General features: G+C 37.6%; 3 protein-coding genes across 3 annotated transcripts; 2 read left to right on the top strand and 1 right to left on the bottom strand.

The window, feature by feature from the left end:
• The first annotated feature begins 235 nt into the window (after positions 1–235).
• On the top strand, positions 236–2,648 carry LOC106655270 (fatty acyl-CoA reductase 1-like). The gene is made up of 5 exons (XM_014375586.1): positions 236–420; positions 796–1,017; positions 1,084–1,344; positions 1,439–1,666; positions 2,336–2,648. The coding sequence occupies exons 1-5, from the start codon at positions 236–238 to the stop codon at positions 2,646–2,648; spliced, it is 1,209 nt and encodes a 402-aa protein (XP_014231072.1).
• A 363-nt stretch (positions 2,649–3,011) lies between these two features.
• On the bottom strand, positions 3,012–7,219 carry LOC106655269 (A disintegrin and metalloproteinase with thrombospondin motifs 12-like). The gene is made up of 12 exons (XM_023463416.1): positions 7,200–7,219; positions 6,418–6,582; positions 6,048–6,279; positions 5,822–5,981; positions 5,455–5,762; positions 5,054–5,178; positions 4,830–4,976; positions 4,573–4,719; positions 4,349–4,500; positions 3,710–3,798; positions 3,407–3,616; positions 3,012–3,023 (listed from the first exon to the last, which is right to left on the bottom strand). The coding sequence occupies exons 1-12, from the start codon at positions 7,217–7,219 to the stop codon at positions 3,012–3,014; spliced, it is 1,767 nt and encodes a 588-aa protein (XP_023319184.1).
• Positions 7,220–8,246: 1,027 nt separating this feature from the next.
• On the top strand, positions 8,247–18,078 carry LOC106655278 (A disintegrin and metalloproteinase with thrombospondin motifs 7). The gene is made up of 18 exons (XM_014375596.2): positions 8,247–8,650; positions 9,252–9,370; positions 10,647–10,795; positions 11,421–11,779; positions 12,365–12,629; positions 12,841–13,214; positions 13,284–13,558; positions 13,635–13,781; positions 14,569–14,719; positions 14,787–14,876; positions 14,947–15,262; positions 15,363–15,490; positions 15,652–15,899; positions 15,972–16,089; positions 16,210–16,472; positions 16,541–17,094; positions 17,168–17,341; positions 17,441–18,078. The coding sequence occupies exons 3-18, from the start codon at positions 10,717–10,719 to the stop codon at positions 17,590–17,592; spliced, it is 3,693 nt and encodes a 1,230-aa protein (XP_014231082.1). The 5' UTR covers positions 8,247–8,650; positions 9,252–9,370; positions 10,647–10,716; the 3' UTR covers positions 17,593–18,078.
• The last annotated feature ends 311 nt before the right edge of the window (positions 18,079–18,389 follow it).

Raw genomic sequence — 18,389 nt, 5'->3', positions numbered from 1 at the left:
GGTGCCGAGAGTGGTCCCCACTTTTACACGCATTCGGACTTGGAGTGGCTACTGACCTATTCCTTTTTTTTTTTTTATATCAAAAGAGGTAGAAAGTGCACGCACGAGACTCAATGCAGCGCGTTATAACGTAACAGCAGCGCACATTCACTTTCTTGCGCGCGGCCGAGTCGATTGCATTCGCGCGGCGTGTGTGTGCAGTAGTGTGTCGCGCGGGGATATTCAGTTTTCGACCATGTCTCTGCGAGATTGGTACTCGGATCGCGAGATACTCCTCGTCGGAGTAACGAGCCAGTTGGGACGCAATCTGCTGGAAAAATTATTGAGATCGTTCAGAAATGTCAGAGTGCACGTGGTTCTGCGATCGAAGAACGATCTCGGCCCGCACGAGAGAGTGAAAAATATTTTCGAGTCCCATGGGTATGATATTTGCTTTTTGTAGTTTTGCAGTGCAGTACGAGCATGGAAGAAGTGAATGTTTTCGGAGAAAATGTTATCCGTTGCATAATGAGAGTTTCATAAAAGTGATTCGTGAAGGAGAATTTAGATTTCGCGTTGAATTAGCCCAAAAATACAATACATACATAAACGTTTTCCACTTACTTGAATTAATTTAACGTTACTGATTGCAGCTCATTCTAACAAGTATTGCCTAAATAATAATTAATCATATGAAAATGAAATTTTTTTTGTTATTTATAAAAGCTAGTAAATATATTAAAATTGATAATAATGTATCAGATCAAATAAAAAGAATTATTAAACTCTAACTAAAAATACGTAAATATTATTCAGCTATCAAAGGCTACGACAGTCAAATCCAAAAGCCCTATCACAAGTTTCTATTTACAATGGCGACCTGGGATCAGATAATATGGATTTGAAACCACAAGATCATCTTGCCATGAAAAATGTTAGTGTTGCTATTCACGCAGCTGGACCAACCAGTGCATTTTTTGATTACTGCAGAGGATTATCCAATTTAAAAGCAGTCATCACGGCAAAAAATCTGTACAGGTGTGTTAAAAATTATAATTCAATAGTCACTAGTTTCTGAAGCTTATTTTTGTCGTTTGTTTTTAGCTATAACGATGACATCATATTGGAAAGTTCAATGAACGAGCAGCTTCCGAAAGATTTGCCAATTGGAGTAGTAAGATTTTCGGAACTAGGACCCGCTTATCGAGAACCAATGCCAGGATTTGTGGAAGCTTTTCAAGGGCCAACAGCACTCATAGTTGGAGCTGGTTATATGTTTGGCTCTCGAAAAACGCCGGTTGAGATAATACCCGTAGATATTGCAACAAATTCGTTAATTGCTGTTGCATGGGATATTGGTACAAGGTATGTTCTATGGAAGTAATATATCACCTAATTTATTTATTTTTTCTTTAATTTGAAATTTAATATTAACTTGAATAAATGCTTACCTTTTCAGCGTTCGTGGATCTGAGCCACAATATTATAATGCAAGTACTGTTGGAGGGACTTGGGATGATCTTATCAAGAAGAGTAGGCGAGCAGATTCAAAATTTCCTTACCCTAATTTTAGAGTTAGAGGCATGTCGTCTTTAGTTATATGGCATTTTATCGTTGTTTTATTATTTGAACGGTTGCCATCAGCTATTTGTGACACTTGTCTTTTCTTGGCCGGCAAAAAAACAAAGTAAGAGTAACAACTTTAAAAACTGTATTATAGATAATAATTTGTGTATTTATTAAGTATAAATTTAATGCTTCAACTTTGCCTTTTCTCTTTTGAGTCTTGAAAATTTGACCACACGTCACCTATTGGCCACTTATGAACTATTGCGTGTCTGAAAAATCGTTAACGCATGTGAGATACTTAGCGCGCTTGCCTTAATTCACAATAAATTTAAATTTTATAAAATAATAGATTTCACTTTTTACTTACACATTTACAAATGGGCCATGTAAAATTGCAGTATATTTACTTCAATTTTTATATAAGTATCATTTCAATATTTTTTTGTATCCATTACTTTATTTTTCACATAAAAACCATTTGCTTAAGAGTAATTGTTGCAATTTTAAATAAAATAAGATATAATAGGTCATTTGTAGTAATTTTTACAGTGTAGCAACAGCTAGAGACGGATAATTGTATGAGTGACATTCATGAAAATTGGATAGGGATATACATAAGGGCGTCACTGCCCCTTTTAAATCTTATGTTAGGCAAATACTTTTAGTGTCCGTCCCTGGCATTTTTAAGTCTAATCTCTATAAAAGAATATGCTCAAAGCGACGGCAATGCTACCTTTCATGCGCTAAATGATAGATAATTAAAATAATTGAAATAATTAAATTTCAGATTCCTTGATGAACATACAAGAGTCCGAGGAATTCTCGACAATTTTGAAAAAACATTTTCTAGAATGTTGTTAGTCCAGCGAGAGAAAATAGAAAGTTTGCAAAAGAACTTGACTTTAGAAGACCAAGAACTGATTCCCATGTGTTCACCAATCGACGTTGAAGCGTACGTACTATGTACTGCGGCATCTGTGAGAAAATTGTGGGTTGATGAAAGCAACTTGAAAATAATCAATTTGTTTAAATCAATTTTGTTAGGTTTGATAGTATCACCATTAGTTTATTACTATTTTGTTTCATTCGAAAGATCATAAGTTTTTTAATCTAAAAAAAATATAATGACGGAGATGGATGTAAATAACAATTCTCTTAACTTTAAAATATTATTTTGGAAATCAAAAATTAGAAATTACTATGTTAGATTCTTATTTAACTAAACGGCAAAAATATTATATACTGAGCTTATACAAGAGCGATAAATATGTATTTTTTGTCTGTTACTTACATTAATACATATGGGTTATTTTTTGTACATTTTTGGAAGATATAAAAATACATATATTTTTGTACTTGAAGCGTACCTTTTTGATTTGTAATACTTTTTGGACATCTTCTCAATCTTATTAATTATTACTGAATACGAAAAATCCAGACATTTTTTTCCGCGATATATTCCTTTAATAATTATTCTACAAAAAAAAATAAAAAAAATAAAAAGAGAAAAATGTGTACTTTAAAAGGTATTCTCAAGTTGTATAGTTCGCTTATTCGCTTGCAAAGTACTTCTCTCTTCGACAAAAAGGTTAACATTTTTCGTCAAAAGACTTTCGAAAGTACTTGCTTTATTTAAACAGTAAAAACATAAGAACTGAGATACTCGAGTGAAAAGGTTTCTCTCGTACGCGAAGGTCGCAAAACTTTTTTTCATTTTTCTCGATGAATTACTGGAAAAAATTTCATCAACAAGGCTGCAAAAAAAAAAAAAATACAAAAACTTAGACGAGGATTGAAGAGACGTTTTTTGTTGCAATGTTATTTTTTCGTTTTTATATTCCAACTCTTACCCGCTTACCTGTGTGTTACAAACATTGTATCTTTTTCTCTCTCCGGTACAGTATTTTCCTCCGCTTTTCGGTACCGGATTGTTGCATTCTCTTTCGGCCAATTGTATGCCACCTCCGCATTTGTGAGAACATGATCCATATGGACCCCAAGTACCCCAGCCACCATTTACTGCTTGTTTATTCGAGTTGATTTTAACACATTTCTTCCGTAAACACCACTGAACAATAAGAATTGGATTATATAGATGTTACATAAACCAACGCCTAGTTACATTGTCTTCGTTTCGATTCGAAACCTTACGTAAACTTACTTTGCCTTCGGCACATTTAGTACCATCAGCTGGCGGAGACTTTGTCTTACATGTATTTTTACCTACGTTACACCATAAATTTTCACAGTCTTCCTAAAAACATCATTAAATTTGATATTATTAAACAATTCATTGCAATAATGAAAAATACGTCGCGAATAATTAATTAAGAACTAAAAAATAATTAAATAAACTTGTACACGGAGAGAAATACTTCGCTAGCAAATATTACTTATTTTCTCTAGAAAAAGAGCTCTAGAGTCGAATTTTGGGCGATTTCTACCATGTACATGCTAAATATTACTATAATATTGAGTTATTTTTGTAACTTTATGTTTCAAAAATATTTATAAGATATTTTAAAAATTGCTATGTTACATAGTAAAAATTGATATGTATTAAGTTTTACTTTAAATTATGGGAAAATGTGAGGATGAATATTTAAAAAATTATTTTGCACTGTAACAATTTTTATCATAGTCAAAGCTTTTCGATTTCGTCAACAGATGGAGTATGATCAATTCCCGCAAGCTGCAGAAAAGATGTCCGATTTACATAAAAAAAGTTTCCACCATAAAAATCAATTCTACAAATGTCTCTGTTGTGAAAATCAATGCCTTTAATTGGAAATTAAAGCACCTACTTCTTGTAAATCACAAAATGTAGAATTAGCATAATCCATTTGACACTGAAAATTCGCGTCATATATTGCACCAGGTAGCATCTTTGGATATTTGTATTTTTTTGGTAGATTGTTGGGATCGTTTCGCAAACACTCTCCGAGTCCACTTCTAGAATTAAATTTAAATGGCTTCTAAAATATAAATGAAAAATTCTTAATTTAGATATAATTTTATAAGTACTCAAAAAATGATGTTATGAATTTTCGACTGCACAACGACCAACGAATGGTATTGATAGAAACGATTGGCGACATGACGAAAAAACTATCGTCGCTGTCTTGAGAAGGACAACCACTTATATTTTCAGAGTCGTGAGCGCATCCGAGTCTGTTAAAGATAAATTATATAATCAAATATAATCGTTGAAAATCGATTAACTTTTTGTCCAATTTGCCGGACTATTTTTAGTAAATTTAATCCCACGAATTAATTCGTACGTGTGACCAATTTCGTGGGCTATAACAACCCCGAGTAATAGCCCAGAATCTTCGCTAATGCAGGCGGCCTTATCAGGATCGCAGGCGGCCGCAACGTATGCTAATCCAAGTATGTCGCAGTTATTTCCTTCGGCGCAAATATCACGTCTACCAAAAAGTATTATACTTAATTGTAAAGTCAGAGTTATAATTATTAAAAAATGTACAAAATATTATTTACACACCGAGTAACTAAAACTGCTACATTAAAATGACTTGGATTTTGAGGATCAGTAGGATTCAGCTTTTTAACCCACCCGGAAAAACTTTCCAAAGTTTTTTCTGCATTCCTACTTATATGCAAGTTCGGCTGAAAAACTTTTCGTAAGTATCCACATGAAACTTTTCAAAATTCAAAAAGTTGTATTATTTGTTTAGACATGACAATTCCCGTAACAATAATTACAAATGATTTTATTTTAAATCAAAAATTGTAAAATTCATAAAATGTTAAACAATAAGATATATAGGTTAGATAGAGTAATAAAAAAATAGAATTTTAGATCCACAATTTTGAATTAATGTTGAGGTGCGCATAAGACCATGAGGTAATCTTAATTTATCAATTTAATCACTGAATTCTTACCTCGTTTTCTTCACCTTCCAAGTATACGATTCTTTCCACAATAATATCAATTCGATTACCAATACTTGATTCACGATATAAATTGGACACCATACTCATAATCGTGAGCAGATATTGCTCGTGATTAATGTTTGTATGAAAATCTAAAAACGTACGATCAACAATTATTGCAATTTTAATGGTGTAAAATAAACTATGAGTCTTGAAATTTCTCTCATTTATTTCACGTTTATCAAGCTTCGATGTTCCCACTGCTGCTTTACTTTGAACGCGAAAAAACTGGTTATACCAAGATTTTTCCCAACCATCTGTATTGAGATTAACGATATTAGTTTTATTTATTTGATTGAATTAATAGTGTTTTTACCTTTGAGGAAACAATCGTTTGTAAGTGAATGTTTATTTTTTCTGTTTATGCCTATGTTTTTACCATAGATAACATGAACATATTTGCCATCAATATGTGGAGTATCTTTCAACAATGGTTCAATAAAGTAAGTATCGTCATCAATATTGATATAACCTGCCTTTTAAAGTCACAAATAAAATCGTTGAACAAGCACGTGATAATTTTAGAACGTCTGGATACCAACTACACCGTCACACAGCGAAACAATAGCTCGGGAATTAGTCATTTTTTCAATCACACCTCTGTAGTAACATCTCTGCTCACTCGGTTTTACGAAGTTCACTCGATCTCCGAAAGACGAAGTTGGATCGGCAATGGATCTCCTCTCGATGCTCAACGAACCCGAGATAAATTCGTGATACGGTTCGAGAACGAGCGAATGTCGCCTTCCGTGAAACAACAATACAAAGCGCAGACTGAGTGACAAAGGATAAATAAATTTGTCATAAGTACGCGGACGAGGCACAATACGAGTTTTCATTGTATATATTCGATCAATGTTTCATTGAAGTTATTCTAATGCTGGTATATAATCATTTATTGAGTTAATTTACGTCGATTTCGTGGATCTTTTATTTCGGCCGTTTTCTTCTTCGGAGTCGTAAAAGTGCGATAGATCAAATGAATGAAATGTACCGTCGTCGTTGACCCTATGAGGTATTAACAGTTCTCCGCCACTTATGTCTCTCGTGTATTTTCCTAAAGAATATACATTAATACTACTTAGAAGTCATAAATTAAATACTCGAAGTTTTGAGAAGACAGGACACGGTGTGAATTGATACATCAAATATATTATTATTTTTTTTTTTTTTGCTTCAAATTACCATGATATATCTTTGGCTTCGAGCAGCGGTCCAGTTTTTTGCGCGCACTTGTCACGACGTTGAAACACGTAATAAAAAGTATTATTATTAAAAAATACAAAGCGTTTTCATTCGATCTCGAACGTCTATGAATATTCATTGTATATATAATTAATCATGAAAATCTGCGAAAAGTCCGCAGCTTTTGGTGGTTAGCTAGGCTAATTCGCTTTTCGTTTGTTATACTCATCGAGCCGGAATCAAATACGTCTCAATCAAATTGAAATCCTAATAAAAAAAAGTGTCGAAAGCATGGCGTAGTGCATATTTATTGGATAGAATAAAAAACATCAAAAGTTCCTTTGACCATACACGCGCATAGATGAATGAAGTTATATGGCATTAAAGAAAAAAACTTTTTTTTTGAATAAAAAAGGCGAAACGTACGCAACCACGCATGCACACGCGCAATATCATGACAATGAGTCCGATCTGTGCTGCTGCGCTTTCATGTGTATGCGACGACGTACAGCATATCAGCTGCAGGCATCTTCAAGCATGTCGCGGCTATACATATCATACACAATATATGTAGTAAGCCAAGATATATACTTCCACGCAGTTGCCATTTCGCATTTGTCTCAGTCTTATGGTCGTCATATACACGGCTTGCAGCTGCCAAAGCAACAGCAGCAGCAGCAGCAGCATTTCTCAGTCTGTCTGTCTCTCTCTCTCTCTCTTCCAAGATGAAACAAGTCTACACGGCTACTTGGGTCGCGCATAAAAAGTAACTTATTGTATAAAGAGCAGCACGAATGTGTGAATACTGCCTGCCAGCCCGTGCTCCATATATACATATACGTGTGCTGGCCGTCGTCGTCGCCAACGCGCTCGCCGCGAGCCCGAAGTGGTATATAGCTGTATAGGCAGCGTTGTAGTACACGCGCCTGGGCTGGTGCCTCTCGTTGAATGGCGCCAGTCTCAGCGGTGGCGCTTGTAACTCGTTAATAGGCACTATACGGTAGTGCGTGTGTCTGTGTGTATGTCTGCAGACAGGAGAGAGAGATATACATACATATATAATAATACAACAAAAGCCAGAGAGAGAGAGAGACCGGAGCGAGAAAAGTGGAAGGGACACACAGCAGAGGAGTTTGAAAAAAAGAAAGAGAACGAATTTTACGCGAAAGTCGCGCCATGCACCGCGCGTATAGTACGCGCCGTGTTACGTGATGAACCAATGCGCGCCGGAGTCTGTCCAGCAGCGGCGCAGCTCCAACTTAAAGCGGTAGCAGCATCAGGAGCGACGGGGGCTATATAGTGTTGTGACTGCGCGACGGCGTTTTTATATACGGCCCACACACGCCGCTGCGTGGTAGCCAACACAGCTCGCGCACACGGCTCCGAAGCGAGTCTCCGACGCAGTCGGCGGCAGTTCACACACGCGCGCAACTTTTCAAGAGTGAGCCGCGCGACGACGACTGTCTCATACGTACTAGTAGTAGTAGACGTAGTCGTAGTTGTAGTAGTAGTAGTAGTAGTTGATAGTAGTAGTAGTAGTAGTAGCCGCTGCTGGTGACTGACTGACTCGGGGCTTATGCGCCTGCCACGAGCGCTAACATGTATTAGTTCGCGAATAAACCGCATGCCAACACGTTACATCGCTCATCACCTCGTCCGCGCGCCGTGCGGCTATATAAGCTCGTCATATATACCACCTCGATATATATACAATACATATATACCAGAGAGAAGCTGTACACGCGCGAGGCATATATTTACATACTGGCAAAAATGTAAATATATGTGTATACATAAATATATATCGTAAAGAGAAAAAATAAAAATAAATAAAACGGTATAATGTACTCGGTGTGATTATTTTTAGTTGCATCCACCAGAAAGCGCGTGTGTGTTTTAATAAAAAAGCTATAGAGCTGTTTATGGCCCAATTCTGGTCATTGACACTTTGACTTTTTCGGTGAGTTGATAAGGCAATTATTGACTGTATATATCGACGCGGCTTTTTTTTGACGGGTGCGCTCGAAAGCTCCGTGCGTAGAGTTATTTTTTCGGCCGATTGAATGACTTTGTTTCCATGTGCATATTGCGCTATTGTTGAATGAAAAAAAAAGTATTTTTTAAACAACGGATTCAATAATAGGAAAAATAATATTCTCTTTCTCTCTCGCTCGCTCGCGAACGTTTGCAGCAAAATACTCGATTACATCAACTTTATTTTTAGTCGCGTCAAGTGACGATCTTTTATTTCATTCATCTAATTAGTCGAATGAAGTTTTTAAACGGATTGGAGAGAAAAAAAAATAACACAACAAGATTTATTTGATTGGCTGGTATGGAAATTCATCTACATTTTATTGAAAAGAAGTATAAAAAAAAATTGTTTAAAAGTCGTCATCGATATACCGTGGTACTTTTGAATTGAGCGAAAAATCCTCGTAACTTAATAAGTGTGTGTGACTAGATTTTGTTTTTTTTTCTCTTATCGACTACTATTTTAATTATCAAAGGAGTGAATCATTTTTCGAAGTTAACGTGTGTATTTATAAAAAATTGTTTAGTTTAGCCTCAGCTCGTTTAACTTTTGTGCAACGAATGTTTCGTTTGACGCCTCATCATCCTTTCCACCGTCATCGTCGGCGCCGACGTCGTAATTTTTGTTGTATTCTCATGAAATAAGGTAAGTCGAGATAATTAATAGGTACATTTTCCAAACGGGTGGCAGGTACTTTTTTTTATAAATGAATAGGAATAATTAGTGACGAAAGGATATAATTAGAGACAAAAATGTGTATTACAGGTTAGAGTTTGAATAATAATTTTTATTTAAACAATTTCCAAAAAATTAGAAAGAATTTGGAAAATCCCCAGATCTATATTTTGAATCAACGGTGTTGATTTCGAAAGTGAAATGGTTCGTTACATCATCATAAATTCATCAATTTTCATTTTCGCTTGGAAAACTTTTTTTTTAAAAGCTCACTTCGATTTGCTTCAAAATTAATCGTGTTATAACTTCATTCAGCTCCACTCATGATTTCAATAACGATTGAACATTTTCGTGTTCTATTTCAATTATATCCGACAGCACGCACGCATCTTTCGTAAAAAATTGTAATGACAATTGTGGCTATTTAAAAAAAAGAACTAAATGATGAGGTGTCTTTTTTCGCAGTGCCTGTACAATAATACATTGAATATAAAAGTATATGGAAGTGTCTCAATGGAGAGCATCATCAATAGAATAAAAGTGAGACCTAGGAGAATATGAAATGTCTTATTTTATTAAACAACGCGAAACACACGTTGAAATGTTATATATCGCCAAAGCACATAATTTGAATGATTAATCTATATACGCGGTTTGGCGCCACTTTGAATTTCACGGCAGTAGGGAAGTACTCTATACACGCAGTAGTCGTCGTCGTCGTCTGAGTGCTATATAAGAATGACATTCCATAGACACCGAGCGACCGGCGTCCATTTGGCATTATACACTGTGCTTCTGGCGTCTCATGGACTATACACGATCTGATGCTAAATCTCACGTTTCGTTAACGTCTACACGCCGCTGCTCTCCTCTTGTTACGATGATTAATTCCGAGCGACCAAAGAAATCTATTATCGCCCGAGAGAGGCTATAGCCTATATGGCTTTGAATTAATGATAAAGTAACTTTAATCGTGTGTCGCTCTTTACCGAACTGAACCAAAGCCATTAATAAAAATGTAACGATTACGAATATAGCGCGTACGTGATACGAGTACGGTATTACACATATCGCGTAATTTGTTGATCATTCAATTTGAACGTTTAAAAAAATTACAATTTTTGACCATTAATTTACTTCATTTATATCGTGCAACGAGCCCAAAATACTTCATTATCACGTCTGAGTAGTATTTATGTCTTTGAAAATAATATCAGATTTTTTGATTAATTACGTATTTTTATAGGGTAATGCGCTACTCAAAAACATGTAGAATCAATCAAATTCAAATCAATGCATGAGAGATAGATGAAAAAATGAAAATGATTTTCGCGTGGATCATTTTATCCACAATTATTTCATTCATTTTTGCAACAAAGACGACAACACCGATAGGTATTTATACAATTTCATCCACTTTATTTAATTATTGTTAATTAATCATCTACCCCAGTGGAAAAAAAATTTCTGATCAAATATATAATCATGTATTAAACTTTAATGAAAGTAAAAAGGTGTAAAAACACGTATAATACGATCCATTTCGGACGTGTGAATAACTTTTTGCACTTTTTACTTTACATTACCTTTGTATCATTTCATCAAAGAGAGATAAACCCGTGTCAATTAAGTTTTATTCGTGAAAGAATTAAAATACAATTTTATAATTTAAAAATGTTTTATGTTTTTTACTCTTTTTTCTAAAAAAGTTTAATAATTCTTGAAATTTGAAATCCATAAAATAATTTGTAAGTGTCAAAAAATTTAATTCAATGTTGAACTTCATTAAAATCTCGCATAACAAATCAAAAGTATCATAACTCAATTTTACATTTTATTACAGTTTATAATGTAAATGAGAGTATTAAACTTTTATTTTTATCTTTTTTTTCACCACTGGGGTGGGAGAGTGTTAAAATTATAGATGTCGAATTATACATTTTTAGAAAATTAATACTTCAATACGTAGATGATAATCCTTCTTTACGATGATAAAACGAATTCTTTCCCTTTATATAAGGACTCTACACTCATCAGGACCACATAACTTCGCACGAAATCGTGTTTCCCCGCAAAGTAACTCATTCGGGTGAATTCATATCGCACGACGTGACGCACTTTTCCAATTCAACGAGCAGCGGCAGCTACGATCCGGAAACTGTCCATTATCGCTTGTCAACGGGCCACCAAGAGGAGGAGCTGCATCTCGAGTTGGTACCCGCGAACGAATTCATCTCACCCGCGATCGTCGTCGAGAAGCACCGACGCAACTCGCGCCAGCGACGATCGGTCAACCAAGTCTCCAGCAAATGTCACTTCAGAGGAATCATTCGAGATCAACCCAATTCGAAAGTAGTTCTATCCGCCTGCGATGGTTTGGTAAGACATTTTAAGCCGCAACGAAATAGTCATTCGCCCGCGTGTAATTTTACGTGTCCTGCACTTTTAAGAGAGTACAGAAAGAAAAAAATCCATCATGACACTGAAACACAGACGCGCTGCTGCTGCTGCTGCTGCTGCTGCTGCTGCGTGTGCAGTGCGGGTAAAATTGCTAAAGGCACGTGACGCATACAAAATTAAATGCTCCAAGTGCCTCGGAAGCATATTTGCTCGCGCAAGTCGAGTGTACGTCTCGGCTATAATACCACGTCGTCGTCGTCGTCGTCACAAGTAGCGTAGGCCTTTTTGGCGCACAATGTGCGCAAAATGCCACGGCACACGTCCGCATAAATAAGCATTATAAGCAGCAGTGGTCAAGAGAGCTCAAACATATTCTCTCTCTCTCTCTCTCTCTTTCTCTCTCTCTGTTTGGTTTCAATAAGAGCTGCTGCTATCTTTTCATACTTTTCTTAAACTTTTCGTAAAAAGTTGCATAATTTTATTTATTTTTGCGGGGTTATTTAAGGCATACAACGAAGATTATGCATGTGGTTGTTTAACGAAGCGCTATCCTATGTATTTTAGTCCGGCTATTTTCACGGTAAACACGGGCAGCTATGGGTAGAACCAGTTTCAAGAGAGCACGAGCACAAGTATAAAGTCACACAAGAAACTCGACCACATATATTATTCCGCAGACGCCGGAGTGATAATGGCAAGTCCAAAGATTCACCTGCCTCCGCGTCGTCGTCGTCGACGACGAAGAAAAAGAAGCGAATGCGATTCTTCAATAAGCAGAAGCCAAGACGTAAAAAAAAGACGAAGCATGAGAGAAACTGCGGCACCCGCGGTGAGAATCCACGATTTGGCGCTTAGAAGCCTCGTAAGTTCGAGCCGCGCCAAATCATTATATTATCATTATTATTATGTATTCAAATTTACTTTTAATGCGTTTCCGAATCTCTCTCTCTCTCGGCTTATCTTTTGCGGTCTATTAGCGGCACGAATCGGCGGCCTGTCTTGGCGTTATTTTTGAAATATCATTATTATTAATTTCCCAGAACCGAGACGCCTGACCGAGACTCTGCTCGAGTGGCAATCGCAGCCGGGCTCGGTTCAAGTTCAAGGGCGCGGCAGGCGTCGTCAGAATCTGCTGCCGCCTCATTACCAGATGCACCACTACTCCCATTCGCTGCTGCTCGATTCGGCCTCTACTGCCCGACGTTCCAAGCGGTCCATCAGCCGACCGCAGCACGTGGAGGCTCTGGTGGTCGCCGACACGACCATGATGGCCTTCCATCAGGACGGCGACGTCGAGGCCTACCTGCTGACCATCATGAACATGGTGTCGTCGCTGTATCTCGACCCGACCATCGGCAACTTTATCAATATCGTCGTGGTGAGGATCGTACTGATGGAGGACGACGAGGCTGAAGTAATTTATGACGAACATATCAACGTGGGAGATTCGTAATTTCAAGTAATAATAGCTTTTGAACTTCAGCAAGGATTGAACATAACGATCAACGCCGACAAGACTCTCTACAACTTTTGCAAGTGGCAGCAGAAGCTCAATCCACCGGACGACTCGCACCCGAATCATCACGACGTGGCGATACTGATCACGCGCCAGGACATATGCTCGCGCGCCAACACGCCCTGCAGCACGCTGGGCGTCGCCCACGTCGCCGGCATGTGTCAGCCCGATCGCAGCTGCAGCGTCAACGAGGACAACGGCATCACTCTGGCTCACACCATTACTCACGAGCTCGGTCACAAGTGAGTCGTCGTTGAGCAATTATCGAAAAGCGAGTCGTATAAATTTCTTTTTTATGAAAATTATTTTTCTCTCTAGTTTCGGTATGTACCACGACACGGAGAAAATCGGCTGCGGCAAGAAGGACGGCGAGAAGCTGCACGTGATGACGCCGACCTTCGAGGCCGACACCGTCGGGGTCGCTTGGTCGCGATGCTCGAGGCGAGACATCACAAATTTCTTAGAGTACGTCGCAGCGCATTTGGTACATACTGCTATCCTTAAAAACAATGTTCTAAAAATTATTGCGAGCAAACATGATCATTGACATTTACTCAAGTTCTCCTTCATAAGTTTCAAAATCTCATTTGTGCGAATCCTTTTTTTAACTTCGTTACGACGGATACTCTGGTGGAATTACTCAACGTTCATGGCGGCCTAACGACCAAAAACTGACGATTTGAAGTTTTTTTAAACACACTATCATTGATAGTTTTATTTTTGGAAATTTTTCTGTTTAAAAAAATATAAAGCGCATTTTTAATAATCTGAAAATGACAATTCAATTGTTACAAATTTTTGAAGTACTTTGAATACGATAATAATACTTTAAGCATTCACCACTAGATGGCGAATAGCTTTATCTGTAGATCTGCAAGTGGTAAAGTAAAGATAGTTGCATAAATCAAAATACAAGTTGGTTTGATTCTTTGAAATAGTCGGTTTGACCGAAAGAAAAGCTTTTTCGTTGGCCAAAAATGATTTATCAAATGTTGAGCATTTTTACGAGGGTACTTGGAAGTTGGGAGTGGAAAAAAAATATTTATGTACAATTTATATAGAAGCACTAGTCAATTACAGTATGTTGTTTAAATGCGGATATGCGCATTTAACTAAAAAGTTTTTATAACATTGAAATATATGCTTTAACATTCAGGAAAAAAATTACTTTTATTTCTTTCCAAACAACTTTCTATCCATTTCTAATTCGTTTCGATGCCGCACTAAAGAATTTTCATTTTCTTCATTACAGTCAAGGCAAGGGTGAATGTTTGGAGGACGAACCTGCCGACAATGACTACTCTTACCCCGACTTACCTCCTGGTGCTCTATACGACGCAGAGCACCAGTGCAGACTTCAATTCGCGGTGAAAGAATCCTCGGTCTGCTCACCTCTGGAAGAAGTAAAATTAATTCATTGAACTTTTTACGATTTTCCCGAATTTATTTTCACGCTATGAATCGTTGCAGATATGTTCCAAGTTGTGGTGCATAGTCGACGGAGTGTGCACGACGAACTTACATCCTGCAGCTCCAGGCACTAGCTGCGGTAAACACAAAGTAAGAATAACCTTTGCTCACAAAATTATACTAACGCTACAACTGAGAATACATTTTTTCTTCGTTCAAGTGGTGTCAAAATCAAGAGTGCGTCCCGATCGTCGACCAGCCCGACCCGGTCGACGGCGGCTGGGGCGAGTGGGGCTCCTGGAGCGAGTGCTCGCGCGGCTGCGGCGCCGGCATCTCGATAATCGAGCGCAAGTGCGACCACCCGGAGCCGGCGCACGGCGGCAAGTTCTGCATCGGCAAGCGGCGACGCTACAAGATCTGCAACACCCAGGCCTGTCCCGAGGGCACGCCGAGCTTTCGCAGCCAGCAGTGCGCCGGCTACAACGGCGTCGAGTACAAGGGCAAGAATTACACTTGGCTCCCCTACTTCGATCAGAGTGAGTTAATTTTCAGCTCGCAGCAGCCGAGGGTTATTTACAACTCATTTTGGATTATTACGTTCTTCTCTCTCTCTCCCTCTCTCTGGTGCTTTTCCAGCCGAACCTTGCGAACTGTACTGCACCGACTCGGAAGAGCGCATTATCGTACCTTGGGGAGAGGCGGCACTCGACGGAACGCCCTGCAACGTTGGCACGAGGGACATGTGCATAGCAGGAATTTGTAGAGTAAATATATATAAGCTCTTCTTATTATAATTTTTCAAATATTTTGATTGTCGTTCAGTAAATTTCAAAAAATTCTATCATTAAAATTAAAAAAAAAAAAAAAAACTGAAGAAAAGTTTTAATCTAATCTTCGTAGTAAAAATCTTATTTTTATGAATCAGAAAGTTGGATGCGACTGGAAAGTCGATTCCGACGCCATCGAGGATCAATGCGGAATTTGCCACGGCGACGGTACTCAGTGCATAACTATTCGCGGCGTTTACGACGAGAACGAGGGTGCGGACTACAAGCAAGTACTTGTCATTCCGGAGGGCTCTCGTAACATCAAAATCGAAGAAGTCGGTAATAGCAAAAATTACATCGGCATTGGTCGCGTAAACACGAGTGAATTCTTTTTGAATGGACAAAGGTATGATTATAGATACTCGTCGTTGTAATTTTTCCGATCGAAATTTTAATAATTTTATTATTTATCGTTCAGGCAAATTACGTTAGGTGGGGAATATCAAGTAGCCGGCACACCTGCTCTGTACGAACGTGACCGGGATAAAGAAAAAATTCGCATCCCAGGACCTATAAAAGAAGATATCGTTGTTTACGTAAGAGCTTTATATTTGAATAAGTTAATAATTATGAGTAAATTGCTTACAGCTCGCTGAATTATTGTTAATTACAGCATTTATTTGAATTTATATATTAATTATATATGTTTATTTTAGCTAATTAACAGAGGCAATTATCGAAATTTGGGACTACGTTATGTGTATACGATACCAAAGACGGATGCGAATCGTACGCCGGAATATTCTTGGGCTTATTTCGATTGGACGGTGTGTTCTACCACTTGCGGCGGTGGCTCGCAATCTTCTTACGCATTTTGTCAAGAGGAAAAAAGTGGAGTCGTCGAAGATAAATTTTGTAACAATATAATCAAACCCGAGCCATTGACTCGCGAATGTAACATGCATCCGTGCCCTGCAAAGTAAAAAATCAATAATTATTAGTAATTGTCTTTTATGAAAAATTTCGATACTTACTCTATCGTTGTAGATGGTGGACAGGGCCATGGCAAACGTGTTCCCTTACCTGCGGCGAAGGAGCTTTTCGTCGTCGAACAGTCATGTGCGTCTCCACCGGTAAGATCGAATCCGAAGATCAGCCGGAAATTGCTTTACCCGATACAGAATGTGATAAAGACGCGCGTCCAGAGGAGGTCGAGCCGTGCTCGGATTTACCCGATTGCCCGACGACCAGCGAAACATCGATCGTTATTTACGTCGAGGAGCAAAATACGACGTTTTACAACACCAGTGTAAACAGTCAAAAAGTAAACGACGGAAAAACGCTGTCAGAGGAGAACAAAAATAATACCGAAATCGAACCGGAAATATTGGAATTCGACAACGTGATCGACTTGGAGAATCCCGGAAATAATTCGATGTACAATCCCAAGCCTCAGTGGCAAGTTTCGAAGTGGAGCATTTGCTCGAACGGCAAAAAAGTAAGAAAAGTATACTGCTCCGTGGAAGACGATTCTTCGGCCTGTGACTCGGAAAACATGCCCCCGATCGAGGAGCCGTGCACAAAAGGAAAATGGGTGTCAGGTGACTAAATCGTGAAACTATGAAAAAAAAGTATATAAATCAAATGCATAAATAAACTATGGATCCCCTGCAGGAAAATGGAGCGCCTGCAACGCGACGTGCAGTAAAAAATCTGGACAGAAGTTCCGCGACGTCATTTGCATAGATAGACAGACGAATCAATCTTCGAGCGAGTGCAACCTGCATCGAAAGCCGCACGAGACAAAACGCTGCCACCTCAAAAAGCCCTGCGCCGACGATAAATTAAGTAAATGGATTTTCCAAATTTGTTTTTTTTTTTCAACCAACTTCGCAATAACACCCAGGTACTTTTAAAAATTAATTCTCACCTTTTTTTTTATTGCAGCCTGTAAAGATAGCATAAATCCCTCGTGGGTATGTGCGTCCTATCGACCGATGTGCGAGGCGTCAGCCGTGGTGCGGGAAAAATGCTGCGCGTCGTGCTCTAAAAAGCGAAAGCATGTACGACACAATCGTCGTCAAGGGGCTTCGGATTGACTTTTTTTGTCAAGCTCAACTTAATAGTATATATAACATATACGTATTTATATCCTCTTCCAATTAATTGCGGTTTTATATATCATTTAAGTGTAACTTTTTTGGTATATATCTATTGTACGACTTTATTAATTTTAAATTAATATTTGCTATTGAAATTACATTTACGTAAAGGGTAGCTCTGTACTCGAATGCCTTGTAAGCTTTGAAAATTACATGAATGGCCATGTATTACGAATTCATTTAATTTTAATGCTTCTCTTTGAACAGTTTGAAATGGCTTAAGGCCTCGTTTAAAGGGAGGAATTTTATAATTTCTTTAGAGCCTGTATTATTAAAACATTTATTAAGTTATCAGCTAACATGTATTCAAAATTTAGTAGACGTATTCATCAAGTGTATAATGAAGTTGTAAGGATAAAAATTGACTTGATGAAGTACTTAGGTGATATTGAATTCTATTAAAGTATTTCAAAGTATGGAAAACATTGTGAATTAATAAATTATCAAAATATAATAAATTTATACATTTTTTCTTTATTTTTAACTTGGTCTTGTCTCTTTTAATCTTAAGGTTTTAAAACATGATGATTTTGCATCCATAATAGAATACACGTTGAATTAAAGAAAGGATTTTTAAAAGTTTGATGATCATTACTTATGCATGAATATAGTTCTTGGCGATACTAAATGAGTATGTGCCGGAGTCACTTTGAAATTTTTATAAATCTTTGACAAAAATATAGATAGTGGGAATCAAACGAATTTTTTAACAATCTTTATATTATGTTCACTGA

This window comes from Trichogramma pretiosum, unplaced genomic scaffold (genome assembly GCF_000599845.2).
Source record: "Trichogramma pretiosum strain Unisexual culture from Peru unplaced genomic scaffold, Tpre_2.0 scaffold91, whole genome shotgun sequence".
Taxonomy (NCBI): Eukaryota; Metazoa; Arthropoda; class Insecta; order Hymenoptera; family Trichogrammatidae; genus Trichogramma; species Trichogramma pretiosum.
This window is presented reverse-complemented; position numbering and strand designations above follow the sequence as displayed.

Coding starts and splice junctions, on each gene's coding strand:
- LOC106655270 (XM_014375586.1), top strand. CDS start 236: ATGTCTCTGCGAGATTGGTACTCGGATCGCGAGATACTCCTCGTCGGA. Junction 421..795: donor AATATTTTCGAGTCCCATGG/GTATGATATTTG, acceptor AATATTATTCAG/CTATCAAAGGCTACGACAGT. Junction 1,018..1,083: donor ACGGCAAAAAATCTGTACAG/GTGTGTTAAAAA, acceptor GTTTGTTTTTAG/CTATAACGATGACATCATAT.
- LOC106655269 (XM_023463416.1), bottom strand. CDS start 7,219: ATGCCTGCAGCTGATATGCT. Junction 6,280..6,417: donor AAAAGATCCACGAAATCGAC/GTAAATTAACTC, acceptor TTTGTCACTCAG/TCTGCGCTTTGTATTGTTGT. Junction 3,617..3,709: donor CTAAATGTGCCGAAGGCAAA/GTAAGTTTACGT, acceptor CTTATTGTTCAG/TGGTGTTTACGGAAGAAATG.
- LOC106655278 (XM_014375596.2), top strand. CDS start 10,717: ATGAAAATGATTTTCGCGTGGATCATTTTATCCACAATTATTTCATTC. Junction 15,900..15,971: donor TTCTTTTTGAATGGACAAAG/GTATGATTATAG, acceptor TTTATCGTTCAG/GCAAATTACGTTAGGTGGGG. Junction 17,342..17,440: donor CTGCGCCGACGATAAATTAA/GTAAATGGATTT, acceptor TTTTTATTGCAG/CCTGTAAAGATAGCATAAAT.